General features: G+C 37.9%; 1 protein-coding gene across 1 annotated transcript in view; it reads left to right on the forward strand.

Moving 5' to 3' along the window:
* Positions 1-2,616: 2,616 nt before the first annotated feature.
* The window catches only part of LOC149212685 (WAT1-related protein At2g39510-like), a 104,829-nt gene continuing 90,847 nt past the window's right edge, over positions 2,617-16,598 (forward strand). Inside the window, exon 1 of the mRNA XM_089388786.1 lies at positions 2,617-2,869. Within this exon, the coding sequence (XP_089244912.1) occupies positions 2,617-2,869 (253 nt within the window). The remainder of the gene's footprint in view (positions 2,870-16,598) is intronic.

The following is a 16,598-nucleotide window of genomic DNA, read 5'->3' on the forward strand; positions in this document are numbered from 1 at the left end:
TAGGATAAGGCATAATGTACTCTATCTGTCCATAACAAAATTTATACTTATGAAAATTTTTATGTTTTGGAAGTTAAGATTCAATAGAAAAGCAGAGATAACTGGTTCTTCCCAGTGAATCGCCATTGTTGTGGCCACCAACAACCCCCCTCTTTGTTTAGTATTAGCAATAACACTAAGCAAATGGGGACCCTTAATAAAAGATCCAAAAAACATTTTATATAACTTTTTGTATTCTACTCCTTGAAATTATGTCGCATCGCGTGGAGAAGATAAAACATCCCCTTATGTGCATAATAAAAAACTGCGAAGAAGCGACGCGGAATTCATCGCATCGCACACATTAAGAAGCGCTCTTAAATGAAAATCTTAAGAAATCTCCGACGGCCGATGTGCAACGTCGCATATCGCAAATATCGCATAAGCAGCACACAATGATTTAATGACTCATGCGATCCGCGATGCTGCGATCTTGCGATATCCGCGATGCTGTGATCTTGCGATATCTGCGATCTGCGATAATCCGATCTAAAAAAATTTGCGATGACACATCTAGGTAATGCGATGACGTGATGCTGCTATCGCCCATCGCAAGTTTCCTCAGCTCAACATTCAAGAAAAGCTGTCTTTAAACCAAAATTAGGCGCGCGCCTTAAAATAAATTAATGAACATATGCCAAAGTGTCAGTGAAGCACAGTTTTGTGTTTTTCGAAGAGTCAGTTCACGATGGGTGTCATGATTTTATACATTCATAGAGGTTAGAGCTTTCGTATCAGTATTTATTATCATTACTCTTTTCCTTTGCGTGAACTGCAGGAATGAAAAACAGGAAACAATATGAAGCAATGAGCAGGAAACATCTAAGGAAAAGGGGAAAGCGTCAATGCTCGGAGAACAGAGAAGAGATGCCTTCATAAACGGATGTCGCATGCAACAGAACCACAAATTCCAGAGTGTCACCCAACAGATGTTGAGGTCAAGAGGTGATTCAACATTCAGGGTCAGAAAGCTCACAAAAGCAGCATGTTTACGAAAAATCCTGAAACTTCTACCCGGTGAAGGAAAAAGCGCTAAAGGCGGAAAACGCACCAGAAAAGCCCGGATCAAAGAACAGAGGCAATTTTCGATGCGCAATTAGCGCCTAGCGCTAATCGCGCATCGCTAAGAAAATTGTTCAGAAAGCAAAGTCCCTAACTTGCTTAGTCATTCGCAAGTCCGGAAACCAAAATAGCAAAAGCAGAAGCAGTTTGAGAGAAATTTGGGTTGTTGCCAAGTATATACGCAGTAAATTCGCCCAACCAGAAGATAATTCTCAAAAATATCTTCTAGTGTACTAAAAAGTGGTTCCAGCGCTTGCCATTTCTGTTTGCATAACTCAAACAAAAGCAGAAGGCAACCAGCCGACTCTTCCCAGGCGAATGCTGAATGCTCGCAACATTTAAGGAGCAAATGCAGAAATAGTTAGGAATTAGATTCAGCTTTTAGAAATAGTTTTGCTTTAGAAGAAGGGCGGTCATTTAAAACCATATCCTAAATTTATGTAATTAAGTTATTTAGTTAGCAGTATTTAAACCCTTCTCATGCATTTGGAGAAGGGTCCAGAAATTTGTCAAAAACTTGTCCTCAGAACATGCACTTTTGCACCCTCGGAGGGGGTTTTGATGAATGGATGGATCAAGGTTTATTAATGTTTGCATTTGATATCTGCTACTGATGTTGCACTTCTGTACTCTTAGTAGATGTTAGAGCAAGGAGAGATAAATCATTGTTGCTTGAAGCTTATGAGTAGAGCCAGTCATAAATGGTACTTTTATCTCTTGACCATTTCTGCTTATATTCTTAAAGTGATATACAGTTTTTAGTTGTTTATATGTTATTGCATGAATGTGTGAGTTACCATTTCGCACTTTTGTACGGTGGAGCCATTTATTTATGTCTGATATATGAATAACTTATTATGCGATACGTTGTTCACAACTGTTTTGCCTATCTTTTTATACAAAGTAGTTCATCTTAATTGATTTCTATTCTTGTGATAGCTGAATGATCTTTATTACCAGTTATTATTCGAAATCTTTTTAGATCGCATAATAGAAGAAATACACCCCGGGTTAGCATAGATTAGATGTGTTGTTTTTCATTAGATTACAGTAGCATAGATTTAGTTTAAAAGTTTGAATTAGATTAGCTTTAAGTATTCTTAGATCAGCAACATCCAACTCTGCACACACACACACCCTTAGATTGGGAAATTGGTCCCATTATCCCCAGTCGAACCCGCTATACCAAACGGATAAGGAACTGCCAACCAAGGTCCGGACCGGGTGGGTATCCCCCTTGTTGTCGACCCGATTTTCGGGGCCTCAACACTACCACAGGTGTAGGGGCGTGACAGGTGGTATCAGAGCTATTTCTGGTGAACTGGTGCTAGTGTTGAAGCTGATTCAGGGTTGAAGAATCTTGACAGTTGGTAACAGTGGAAACAGGTACTTGCAGGTGAAGGAAGTTGATCTCACTGACAAGTGGAATCAAGAGCTAGTTCAGTTTTGCAGGGAACTTGGTGAAGCTGGTGGATGGTCTATACTAGATCACAAAGGAGGAAGCAGTTAGCAGAAATGGCAGGTGAATCTCAGGTTGGGGAATCTAGCCGTATTGCGACAGATGCTTTCCTTGAGAAAGTGTTGGAAAGAATGGAGGAATTGGAATCTTACTGGACTATGAAGATGAACTTGGTCATGAAAGATCAAGAGGCTAATTCGAAGATGAGGGAAGAATTCGATGAACTCCGGACTCAGAACGAGTACATTGATCTTAAGTGTACACAACTTGAAGATAAAGTCAAGGAGATTGAAGAAGCAAGAGATCGAGGTTTGGCAGAAATCTTGAACTTGCAGAAATCTCTTGATGAAGCTAGAGATGAGATCGTGGTGTTGAAGAAGGCCGTGAGGCATAACTTAGGTGGAGGAGTGCCTCATGTGAAAGTCAAGGAACTGGAATCTTATGATGGTGCAAGGAGTGCGAAGACTCTTGGCAACTTTCTTTGGGATATGGAGCAATACTTGGAATGCTTGGGTCTATCCGATGATGAGACAAAGGTGAAGGTAGCTGCTCAATTCTTGACAAAGGATGCTAAGATGTGGTGGCGAAGGAGGATGGATCAGATTGCCAATGGCAGTGCTGATGACATAACTTCGTGGGATGACATGAAGAAGGCTTTGCAGACCCACTTCAGTCCTTAGGATGAAACATGGGAAGCAAGGATGAAGATCATGTTTATCAAGCAGACAGGGAACCTACAAACATATCAGCGGGAGTTTGCAAGTGCAGTTCTAGAACTTCCTGACATGGTGGAGAGGGACAAGGTGTTCAACTTCATTATTGGATTGAAACCTTGGGCACGCAATGAAGTGAAGAGGCAGAATATTAAGACACTTGAGGAAGCTTTTGCTGTTGTGGATCGTTTGGTGGAGCATTATGATGAAACTTCTGATGAGAAAAATAAGAAGTTCGATAAGGCGAAGGAGAAGAAGAAGGATGATGTTTTGAAAGTGGATGATAAGACGAAGACGAAGAAAGCCTTAAAGTGTTGGATATGTGCTGAACCACATACGGTGAAGAATTGTCCTTCAAGACCGAAAGTGGCCACTATTGCACAATCTAATACGAAGAATGAAGAAGCTTCTGTGGGGATGATGCAGATTCTTGGAGCTGCTACTGCTACAGAGGTGGTCTCTCAGAGAGATCCTGAGAGGAACAGTTTGGAGTATGTTTGAATGAAGATTGGGAGTGTTGATGTACTCACTATGGTGGATAGTGGGGCTACTCACAAATTCATGAGTGAAGATACTGCGAGAAGGATTAGGCTGAAATTTGTACTAGTGAAGGCACAAATGAAGATAGTGAATTCTCCTCCTGATTGTGTACTTGGTGTTACAACTGAAAGAGTGGACACAAAACTAGGTGAGTGGACCGAGAAAGTCGACTTCACTATAGTACAGATTGATGACTATGAAGCTATACTGGGGATGGAATTCTTGAAACAATATGATGCTATGATTGTTCCACATTTGAAGAAGTTGTACATTTACAATGGAAGGGAAGATGTACCCATTGTTGTTCCAACCATTGGTGTGACAAGACCTAATTGTAAACTAGTCGTGATGCAGATGGAGGATGAGAAGCGCATGGAATACATGTGTAAGTGATTGTCAACTGTTGAGGCAAAGCTTACCGAGCAGTCATTGGTTATCAGGACACTATCCGATAGTATCTTGGATTTGTCAAGAAGGCTAGAGGAGGTTGAGGATGATGATGACGAGGAGGTTTATGTGAGACTAAATGTCCGAGAGGAGGATCAGGTTGCATATCTACAGAGGATGGAGATAGAGAATCCTGACAGATGGATTGAGCTTATTAGTGAGGGTGAGCCTTCAGGCTCTACTCCCTCTACATCTTCTTAGATGACATAGAAGATGGGGCTCATTGTTAGCTGCTCATGGCAGTGGGTCCTTAAAGCAGGTTGAGCAGGTATGACAGATGGTGCGGGAATGGTTTGGAATTAGCATCATGAAATGTTGCAAATGGGATGGAGTTTCCATGGACCTAAGCATGGGAGAGATTCTTGGTGAGTCCAGGATGTGGCAGAATCTGAGAAAGATTGGTGTAGGCATAAGGATGGACATTCTTATGATTTGAGCATGACAGTTGGACTGATCACCCGACTAGTTCAAGTCATGAGGGCTAGTAGTGTACCAGAGAGATGTTGGCATTATGTTGGAGTATCTGATGACAGTTCACAGGATGGGACGACACATGATGGAGACAGTTGTTTTTACATATGTTGCAGGGATGTTGCAGTGTATGGACTGATTGATATCATGGACCAAGGATGAGACAGTTGGAGATGATGATCTTGGTGGCAGGATGGTTACTGGGATGACATATTGTCGAGGACGACAATGACTTCAGGTGGAGGAGGATGTAAGGACCTGCGGTCCGGATTACTACCACCGTGCGAAGTGCGACGAGCTGAGGCCAAGGCGTGTGAAGGAACACATGAAAAATGCACGTGGAAGGCTTGGCGATGTGAACTTATAGAGTGGGGACGAGTTGGCATCACCCACGGGCCGACCTCATGTGAAATGCAATTCGGGCGAAGGATTGTTGGCCGACCAACAAAGATAGGAAAATTGGCAATGAAGTGAGGGCGTCGGTGCACACGGTGGACGAGTCGGCCGGGCAGCTTGACTCGCCCAACCACCCATATAAACATAGCAAGTGTTGGTGCATTGGAGGAGCATCGGATGGGTTCATAACGAACATCGCTCTACATCGAAGAAGGAAGTGCGAAGGTGTTAAACAAGGCCGCAGCAAGGCGCAAGTCTATGCGCCCACTCTACAGGCAGCTCTACACGGTAGACACGAGTTCTTGGTGATGGTATTCAATTAGCTCATAGCTTATCTTATCATCCTCAATTTGACGGGAAAACTGAGATAGTAAACAAATGTTTGGAAGGATATTTTTGTTGCTTTGTATCTAATAAACAAATGCAATGGATCAAGTTGTTACCTCTAGCTGAATGGTGGTATAACACTTCCTTCCATACTATAGCTAAAATGACCCCATTTATGGCACTTTACGGATATCATCCACCATCCATCACATCATCTTTAAAAGACAATTCTAAGGTTCAAGCAGTGGAAGATCACATCGAGCATCAAAAACAAGTTCTCCAACTCTTAAAGGATAACCTCACTCTGGTCTAGAATCGAATGAAACAACAGGCAGATCGCCATGCCGCAAAAAAAGTTTTGATGTAGGTGATTGGGTACTTTTACGACTAAAACCACGCAAACAAATGTCCCTCAAGAAAGCTAAGAAGGATAATAAATTATCACCCAAGTCATATGGTCCTTACAAGGTATTGCAAAAGATTGGTACTATGGCATACAAATTGGAGCTGCCTGCACCTTCCCAAGTACACCGAGTTTTCCATATTTCATGCTTAAAGAAGGTTATTGGTGACAAGACCCTAGTTCAAACAATGTTGCAAGAACTTAAAGAAGAAGGAAAAATCATATTTGAGCCTGAAGAAGTCAAGGAAACAAGAACCCGACAACTATGGAATCGATTAATTTCAGAGTATCTTATTAAATGGAAAAACTTACCCATTGAAGATTTTACTTGGGAGAATGAGGATTTTATACATAAGCATCCAGAACTACTCAAACATTGAGGACAAAAGTTTTTTGAAGGAGAGGGGCATGTTAGGTCCCTATAATACTAATACATCCCCCTTATTTTAATTGTTAGTTCATCCCCCTATTGTTATCATTGTGCTTATGTATCCCCCATGTGGCTATTGTTGTGCCCCGTAGAAGCCCACTATTGTTATAGTTTCTCTTTACATTATTATTGTTATGTACGCTCTGATTATATTGTGACCCCTTAGACTCCTATATATACCAAGGAGGTCATACTCCTATATATACCAAGGAGGTCATATCATTTGAATCATCCAAGAATTGTTCATTTATGTAATGTAAAGTAGGTTTCCCCCTCAAAGAGGATAATTTTTAAGTCGTTGATCTATCTTTTCTTATGTTTTGTGAGCTGGTTGCATAACAAATTCTATGTGAACTATTTCGCTAGTTTATCAACAATTCATTCATACATATATGCTTGTGTGCCTTTACTATACTAGTATTATCACTCTTCTTTTAAAGGCTCATTTTTAACTCCCTTTCGGTAGAAGAACCTTGATACATTATGGAACTGAACATTCCACAAGGCATACTCACTTGTTCATCTGAAAGTACATGTACACTACTCTCTTGTGCTGGCCATTGTAGCAAAGGAAAATATCTAAGAACATATGGTAGTTGGGCCTTATTTTCGGAAGGGCTCCCACACCAAACGGTGTGAATTCTGATTTGGAATTTTCATCAGGGAGACCCCCTTAGTTGATGGATTTTTAGTACCGTCAACAGGGAAAATTCTCCACGAAATACCCAACAGTTATGAGTGAATTATTCCTTAGATTCAGAACAACATTGTCAAAAATTCAAGCATTCCGACAACGCCAAATCCCCCATAAAAAAATACATAGAAATAGATTTGTATTGTCTGTTTCGGATTAACCAACTTTCAAGGCAAGAGAGGATAAATACTTTTTCCACTGCACTTTTGATGTTGAGCATAGTAGGGATTTACTCACAAACAACATGGGCGAAGGAGCATGCCAAGAAGAGGTGTAAAACGTTCTCCTCAACTAATCTACAAAGAGGGAAAACACTGGTTTCCAAGAATCCTCTTTTATCAAGGTTGTCCCAAGTAAGGATGTGGTTGTGGACAACCAGCCAGGTGAAGCATTTCAGCTTCGCTGGAACCTCCAACTTCCACATCCATGGCTTCGATCCAATCAAAGAGAATCCAAAGAGAATATACATCTGGGTTAAATTACTAGGGATCCCTCTTGAGTTACGATCCAAAAGGGAAATTTCATAGATCACCAAAAATATTGGTATACTTTATTACGTGGATGAAGGATGCACATGATTGTTGGAAAAGAGAGTGGAATGGTTTTTTATTGAAGCATATTTTTCCAAAGGGCTCCCAACTTCTATGGATATTTATTGGGGAACCTTCTCAATTAGGCAACAATTGGATTATTGGGGGATACCTTTTAGGTTTCTAGGTTGTCATGAAATCAGACATATGATATGAGAGTGTCCTAGGATATTTTGTGGGGTACATCCTAATAGATTGTGTCCTCTATATGAACCAGACTCCAAAATTTTCTCAAGGGAAGTAGGTTAATTCGCAGCCTCCTCCAGACCCAGAAAAGCCTACTCTAGAGGAAGTTCCCTTTTTTCCATAGTACATAGGACCAAGCGGACATTACTCTTCAGAGGTTAGGTCAAAAGGTTAACGAGGATGAATCATCACAACATGATCCCCTTTTTGGTGAGTGGAATAAAAGACAAAACAATCTCTCGTTCGAGTCCCTCCTCACCAACTATTAGACTCAAAGATAAGGCTGGAGATGTTTTTGATGATTGGAGGCCTCGCCCTTCTCCATCTATGTGACATAAAGTATTGCATGGAGATATTATTCACCCTCGCCCTATCGATTTTGAGATGGAATACATTATTAATGAGGACTCGCAAGGCCTGGAACCCCTAACAATAAAACGATCCTTCTTTCAAAACAGTGAAGTGATTTCAGGACTTGAGAGGATGAAGTTAGGATCGTCCAATAAAAGAAAGCCTCTCAAATACAAGAAGATCTCTACATGCTTCGACTAACAATTGGACCTCAATAATAGGTTCGTTGAGACATTAAAAGTAGCCCTCTATCTAGAAATTGACCCAGACTTCTCCGTTGATAAGGATGGAATATGTGATAGTATGGTTAACCGGGCCTTAGAGCATATATTCCCAAGGTTGCTCATCCTAAATGATTATTTTGTCATATAACATCAGAGGACTGGGATCACCACTATCTCGGCGATCATTGTATGAAAAAATATCCTTTAGCCTCTTAGTTTCCTCTAGTTCAATTTTGAGAGAGACGATATAGTATGCATCATGATCTTTATCTTCATATTCTTGCAGTTGTTGTTCTAGTTGATCTATCTTCTTTCTTAGAGATCTTACTTCTTCCAAGGCACTTAGGAGTTTTTCTTCAAGGTCTGCCTCTACTTCAATCTCTTCTTCAACTATGAACAATATCTCTCACCTTTCAGTATCAACCATGCTTTCATCATTTTCATGGTCACTGTCTTCATTGGAGTACAAGCTTCTCCTTTTGGCATTTCGTATTCTTTTGCAATCATTATATTTTAACTTTACTTCATCATAATTGTCATTTACTTAAGCATAGTGTCTTATTATTCCACATTCAAAACATTTATATAGAAGCCTACCTTTGAACTTACCAGTTCCCTTCCTTAGCTTGTTGAGAAATATAGGGACGGATCAATTAATTGATTTCTTTTATTTTGATAATTGCTTGTGATGTGTTTTTATTTAACTTGATTCGCTTCTTATTTCACTTGATAGTTATTAATGTTCTTATCATCAAACAACTACCAAACAATAAAATAATGAGACAATAGGACACAACATATAGGTTATAAATCAGGGCCAAAACCTCTCCTCTTGAGAGGAAAACCCACCAGAACTCTTCTCTTCTTATAGAACTTCAAATGACGAATTCCAAGACGTATGACCCTTGAAAAGACCCCTCCAAGGCAGAGTAAACCTTATCCTTGAATAAATCTCTACAAACCAAGTCAAACATTCCTTATTGCAGCTACAATTTCTCTTTTCACCAAGATTTTAGACCTGCACCTTTAACTGCAATTTTCAGCTTCTTTGACCTGTAATTTTCAACCCCAAGTATTCACTGCAATTTTGCATGTGTGGGTGTGTTTAAGGAATATTTGAGTCCTTATTTACTTAGCTTGACTTGATTTCTTCTCATTAAGACTTTGGCTTCCAAAGTATACTTTCTTGATATCCTAACTTGGTTTCACTTGGAAGATTTTCAATTCAATCTTGTTACAGTAAGATGATGCCCTAGCTCCTCGCACGTGTGAGAGATATAACCTAAAATAGGTCAAAAACTTTGATTTCTCTCTTCTTATATTCATTAGGTGTTGAGGCTTTTTTCTTGTCTTCTTATCTTCCTTGATAGAACTTTTTGTTTCTTGTTTTGATGCTCTTCCAAATGAGGTTGATCTCTCTTATGTATAATCTCTCCAACATGTCGAAATAACCCTTTCATGAGGCCGAATTGTCCCCTTGTAGGTTGAATTGTTATTTCTTGAAGGCCGACTTGTTGTTTCTTGTTTGACAAGGTCTTGGAGGGTCTTTGACACATTTTATGACTTACAATAATTTTCTTGACATGATACAATATGCCCAAAAGGGTCTTCCATACATGAAAATGACTCAATTGACTTGTTGACTCAATGATAAGCCCTAGAAGCACTCAATGGGTGCTTGATATATAAATAAAATAACCTTGAGCATGAAACCCATGCATCAATAATGACAATAATAATTTTCTTTTGTCTTCAATATCAAATACATAAAATCATGATTACATATGTCATTATGAAGACCGAACCTAGTTACATATTTCAACACTCCCTCTTAACTAGGGAGGTATTTATAATCTATATAAGGTACTTGGACATTCTCATACTGAAGAATTATCATGAGAAGATTAAAATTAGTAAACCATCTCATAAGGTGTTATTTCAGCTTATCTCATTGCATCTCAACATATCAACCAGCATTTTCACATAGCAAGGCATTGACTAACAACTCTATCTCTCCATAAGATCATATCACAATGGTGGAGAGATAATAACTAATAGACACCATAATCATTGTCTCTTAAGGCACATACCCCATGTGGATGTTCACAAGGTATGTCCTTTTAGTACTATTCCTATCTTGGAATAGCACATCCCCAATGAATTTTCTCTTCGAGTACTCTTACCTATTGGATGCCCTACCACATCCTCAAAGAGTATCGAAATTCATATGCTTACCCAATCCTCCATTCTTTCTTCATAACATGAAGACAAGAATGATGTGTCTATCTCTCCCTCTCAACTAGGGAGGATATACTCATTCCTATAAAAGGAATATACCCAAGTTCCTTCTTACCTAGGAACTTTCCCAAGCTCCCTCTTAACTAGGAACTTGTTTCCAACATCAGCTATTATCTCTTTGATGGAGATCATGGTACTATTAGTAGGGCTCCTCCTTTCGATGTCATGAAATTCAACTTCTTCATCATGGAGCCTTCATCGTCTAGATCTTCTTCATAGGGAATCAGCCATCTTCTCCATCACTTTCCTTCAATGAACCATAGTGTTGATAAATAGTCATGTCATCTTTCTCTTCATTGGAAATTGATATTCTAGTTCACATCTAGTTATCCTTCATACAACTACCTTTTCCAAGTCATGTTTCTTTTAGTATCTTCCATCCAATATCATAAGTACTAGTTGTAGGTGACATCTACAACTTTCTTTCAATAGCCTTGTTACAACCCAACGAGTTGCTCTCAAAAATCAAAATAATTATCAAACGAGAGTTACCTATTTATGATGGGCTTTCGTCATGACATCAGCTCGTTGTAACATCAACATCTTTCACATGTGTGAATCCATCTTCAATAAATTCATTACCAAGATTCTTATTTTGCAGTATACATATCAAGGTCTCCATACCTTCTTCTTCCATGGAGATGGCATAGCTAATTCTTCTAGTTATCATAATGTTGATTACTTATCTTATCTTACACGACTATAGTTGCATACTTCACAAACTCTTTTTCCTTTCTTCACATATTGCTTCTCTGGGAACTTATATACATAGTTCCTTCATTGTAGGAACCATAGTTTCTAACCGCCTCATATTCTTCATGAGGTCATATTATATTGATTCCATCTTGTCAATATGTATAAGAGTTCAAGGCATGTTGTCAACATGTATTCATGCATCTTTCTAATTGAACGTATTCTTCTTATTTTAATCATGCTCATGAGATAGAGCATTCAATCATTATTTCTGCAACTATGTGATGTCATGAATCTATCTGCCGAATATATACATACCACTTCCTCTTTTTGGTCATCTAGACTTCCTTCTAAGAACTTCCTTTCCTTGATTGAAGATAAAAGTACTTCGATACTTTGTCCAACCATATATACTACTATTTCGGTTGCATTTTCATGCTTTCAATGAAGATCCTATGAGCTACTTCCTTTCTATCATGATGACTGCTGCAACTATGTAGACTTTCTACTTCATCTATCCTTCCATGCTTATATGATGATGTCATCTCTATTTCAGATCTAATGCATTCTATCATAGTTATGATGTTTTATATCATCTTTTATAACTAAAAATAACTAAGTGGAGGTTATCTTAGTCATAGTAGAGATCTTTCACTTCCTCCTTCTTCGATTTCTTCTTTTCTTATTCTTCCATTTCTTTGGTCACATGGGCTTCATTTATTTCCTTTCTCTTCTTGTTGTCCTTATTGATTTTAGGACACATCCTTTTAAATTTCACATACTCATTACACTCATAGCACTATATCTTTGACATATCAATCTTCTTCTTTTTCTTAGGATCAAACTTTTGAAACTTTCCTTGTTCTTGGACATGGTAGCATATGCTTGAACTTGTTCATTTGATCCAACATTACTTTTTTCCTTCAACCTAGTTTCTTCAATCTTACATAATGACAAAATTTAATTAAATGGAGTGGCTTCCTTCTTTCCATAGATACTTGATACAAAGTTGCCCCATTCATCAAATAGTGCATTGAGCACAACAATGGTCATTTATTTATCAAACATTATTTCTCCTAGTTCTTGTAGTTGATCTCTTATTTGATATACCCTCGTAAGGTATGAGGCTACCCCTTCTTACTTTGATACCTCAATCGTGTATAGTTCATTTCTCAATGATATAACCTCTCCTGCAGTGCTTACGAAAATAGTTCTACCAACTTTTCATATTTCCTTTGATGTCACCATATTTGCTACATAGCGGATGAGTGAACCCTTGGTTGATTCTATGAGGATTCTTTAAGCCCTTATTTCTCCCATCATATACTTCGATAGTGATTTATTTTGATCTTGAAATGGTTTAGATATTGAACCCTTAACGTATTCAATGACTTCATTTTCTATGAGGATCAAATCTATCCTCTTTTTCCATGCAAGGTAGTTTGATTACCCAACCAAATTGTTTCTCTCTTTTTAAAATGAAGTCATTTTGATAGTATATTAAAACATAGATATAAAGATACTTACTTTTCAAGTGAAGATGCTCCTAGATGATGATATATTCAACTTGATGCCTTATTTATGTTGTTTCTTTCTTGATGATCTTCTTCAAGGATGTTTAAGATGTGATCTTTCCTTCAATGTGAGGGAGATCACCTTGATTTATTTGATGATGATGGCAATGCTTCTTCTTGCTTCCTTTGGGTGTAGAAATGTACAATATGGATACTTCAAGATGATTCAAATGTGTACTCCTTCTTTCTTTGAGTCAATATAGGGTCCTTGTGGTCTTCTTCTCCTTGTGAGGATATGATCCTTGAGATGAGTACTCCTCCTTGGTGATTCTTAGTTATCCTTAATGATTTCCATATGTTAAACCCTTATGTATCCTTCTTCAATGGTATGATCTTCATATTGCCTCTTCTTCATTTTGTAGTCACCTTAGCTCTAATACCATGTTGAGAAATCTAAGGGCCGCTCAATTAGATGATTTCTCTTACTTTGATAATTGTTTGTGATGTATTTTTACTTAACTTTATTAGCTTCTTCTTTCACTTGATTATTATTAGTGTTCTTATAATCAAACGGCTACCACACAATAAAATAATGAGACAAGAGGACACAAGATATAGGTTATAAACCAAGGAAAAATCCTCTCCTCTTGAGAGGAAAACCCACAAGAACTCTTTTCTTCTTATAGAACTTCAAATGGCGAATTCCAAGACCTATGACCCTTGACAAAGACCCCTCCAAGACCGAGTCAAACTTCTCCTTGAAGAACTCTCTTTAGACCAAGTCAAACTTTCCTTATTGTAGCTCTCATTTCTCTTTTGACCAAGATTTCTGAGACCTGCACCTTTGACTCCAATTTTCGGCTTCTTTGCCCTGCAATTTTTGGCCCCAAGTATTCACTGCAATTTTGCATGTGTGGTTGACTTTAAGGAAGATTTGAATCCTTCTTTACTTCGCTTGACTTGATTTCTTCTCCTTAAGACTTCAGCTTCCAAAGTAGACTTTCTTGCTACCCAAACTCAGCTTCACTTGGAATATTTTAAATTTGATCTTGTTGCAGTAAGATGGTGCCCTAGATCCTCACATGTGTGAGAGATATAACCCTAAAATAGGTCCAAAACTTTGATTTATCTCTTGTTCTCTTTGTTACGTATTGAGGCTTCTTTATTGTCTGCTTATCTTCCTTTATCGAACTTGTTGTTACTTTTATTTATGCTCTTCCAAATGAGGTCGAGCTCTCTTATATATAGTCTCTCCAGTAGATCGAATAGCCCTTTCATGAGGCTGACTTGTCACCTTGTAGGCTGACTTGTTCTTTCTTGAAGGTCGACTCGTTGTTACTTGTTTGACAATTCCTTGAAGGGTCTTTGACACATTCTATGATTTACAATAATTTTCTTGACATGATACAATATGCCCAAAAGGGTCTTCCATACATGACAATTACTCAATTGACTTGTTGAGTCCATGACAAGCCCTATAAGCACTCAATGGGTTCTTAACCTACAAATAAAATAACCTTGAGCATGAAACTAATGCGTCAAGAATGACAATAATAAATTTCCTTTTTATTCAATATCAAATACATAAAATCATGATTACATATGTCATTATGAATTCTGAACCTAGTTACTTATTTCAACACATCTTTCTTACAAATTTGGCTTCCTCTTCATTTGATTCATGATTTGGAGTCTTCTTGACTCCCATGCTTGCTTCCTTCCTTAATTGCTTTGAGAAACTTCTCTAGATCATGTCTTCTCATTTATTGTCCTTAGTTCATATGCAATAAGAGTTCCAGGAAGGGTATCCATGTTTAACTTTTTCATGTTAGATGACTCTTCAATGGTTGATACTTTAGGATTTAAGCTTGAGGCAAGTGATATCAATATTTTATGAACAATATCAGTTTCCTTGAATTCTTCACCGAGACCTATGTAGAGTTGACAATATTGTCTACTCTTCATCTTCTTCTATTTTCAAACTTTCAAACTGACCTTTGTAATTTTACAACTTGGCTTCCTTTATTTTTCCATCCCTTTCATCACAAATTTTGAGCTTGTCCCATAGTTCTTTGGTTGAATTACAATGCATCATTTTGACAAATCCAACATCTAATAGACCACTTAAGATGGCATTTTTGGCCATTGCATTAAATGTATAAATAGATTTACCAATTTCATGAGTGGGAGGAGTAGAAGGTACTTGGAAACCATTCTCACCAATCATCCATACATCAGTACACAAAGACATGATGTAGGTTTCCATTCTTATTTTCTAGAAAGCATAGTTTATTCCATCAAATTGAGGAGGGTTGCCTGAAGATTTGAGATTATCCAGGACCCCTGTGATGAACCTTACAATAATTAATTGTCCTTGAAGGAACCTACTCTAAAATGAATTGTTAGAATAATGATGAGGTGCAGGGCAAGAGAGTGTGGGGGTCAATAAGTGTAATGGCTAATTTAACAAATTTAAACAATTACACAATTAATCATAATCGTAAACATCATAATGCATCACTAAATACCAGCTTCACATAAACACATGAAAACTCTAAATGTAAGTGAAAACCCTTGCAAGAAAAATCCACAAATATTTTTATCTTCTTCAGTCTTTGATTACATGAATTTGCAGGCACCAACCCCCATAATAAATTTTGTTATAACCCTATTAGCCACTCCATTATAGTGAGAGAAACCCAATATCAACTTACCTCGGTTGTTTGGCTAGAATGCATCCCCTTTCACCATTTCTTTTACTTATGTGAGATTTATCCCATGATAAAAGGGTGGAATTACATAATTGATCAATTTCTCATAATTATTTTTCCAAAATATTATAATTATGAGATAATAATTATTTCATATTTGAGATAATTGAGAAAAAACTCATAATTGTGAAAATGGTTTCTAGAGTTTTCTATTCCAAAGGAGATCAAAATGAATCCAAAAATCTATAGAGAACTCAATGGAAGACCAAAAAAAACCAAATCCACAGCAAAAGAGAAGAGATATAAAGGCAAATAAGGCAAAAGAGAAAATCTCTCTTTGAAAGCACCAATTATGTTATGGAAAATTTCACACACAAGGAGTTATTGCTTCGTAACCCTATGGACCTAGCAAGGTTACTAGACAACAAAATATATGACCAATTCAATTACATATATAAATCCCAATCTAAATGCCCAAGCAATCAATCATGTATGTAGCCCCTACAGTAAGCGTTTGATCTCACACCTATAACCCTCACATATTGGTGAAGGATGTTGGGTTTGATGCAGAAAGTCTATGCTCCAACCAAGAGATCTCACCTCCTATAATAGATCCACTACCTGCACACATGCATCACCAAAAAAAGACCACAAATAGGCTTCTGCAGAAGACCATTAGCTCAAATAAACATTAACATGTATTATCAACCATAATCGTAGATTAACAGGAGGGAACATGAAATTTATTAATCATGAATCAAATGGTACAATTATACCTTCACAAATGAGATCCTCTCCTCAATCTTGTAGCATGGTCTCCTCTCCCAATACATAAGAGTTCTCACACTATAGTGTGGATACTTGATCTAACCCCCTTTCCTCTTGGTGAGATTATATAGGCTCATTCTATCCTTTGGGAGAATGTATCTAGACACCTAGGGGCTTGAGAAGTTAGGAAACTTCTACAATAATGGACCCCTATCCAACTCATACACAAGTGGGTCAAGTTGATCTCCTTGGGAATGGAAAACTATAAAAACCTTTTTCACA

The sequence above is a fragment of the Pinus tabuliformis genome, chromosome 1_1, assembly GCF_031772625.1.
Source record: "Pinus tabuliformis cultivar Carrire ecotype Pingquan chromosome 1_1, CPIR1, whole genome shotgun sequence".
NCBI lineage: Eukaryota > Viridiplantae > Streptophyta > Pinopsida > Pinales > Pinaceae > Pinus > Pinus tabuliformis.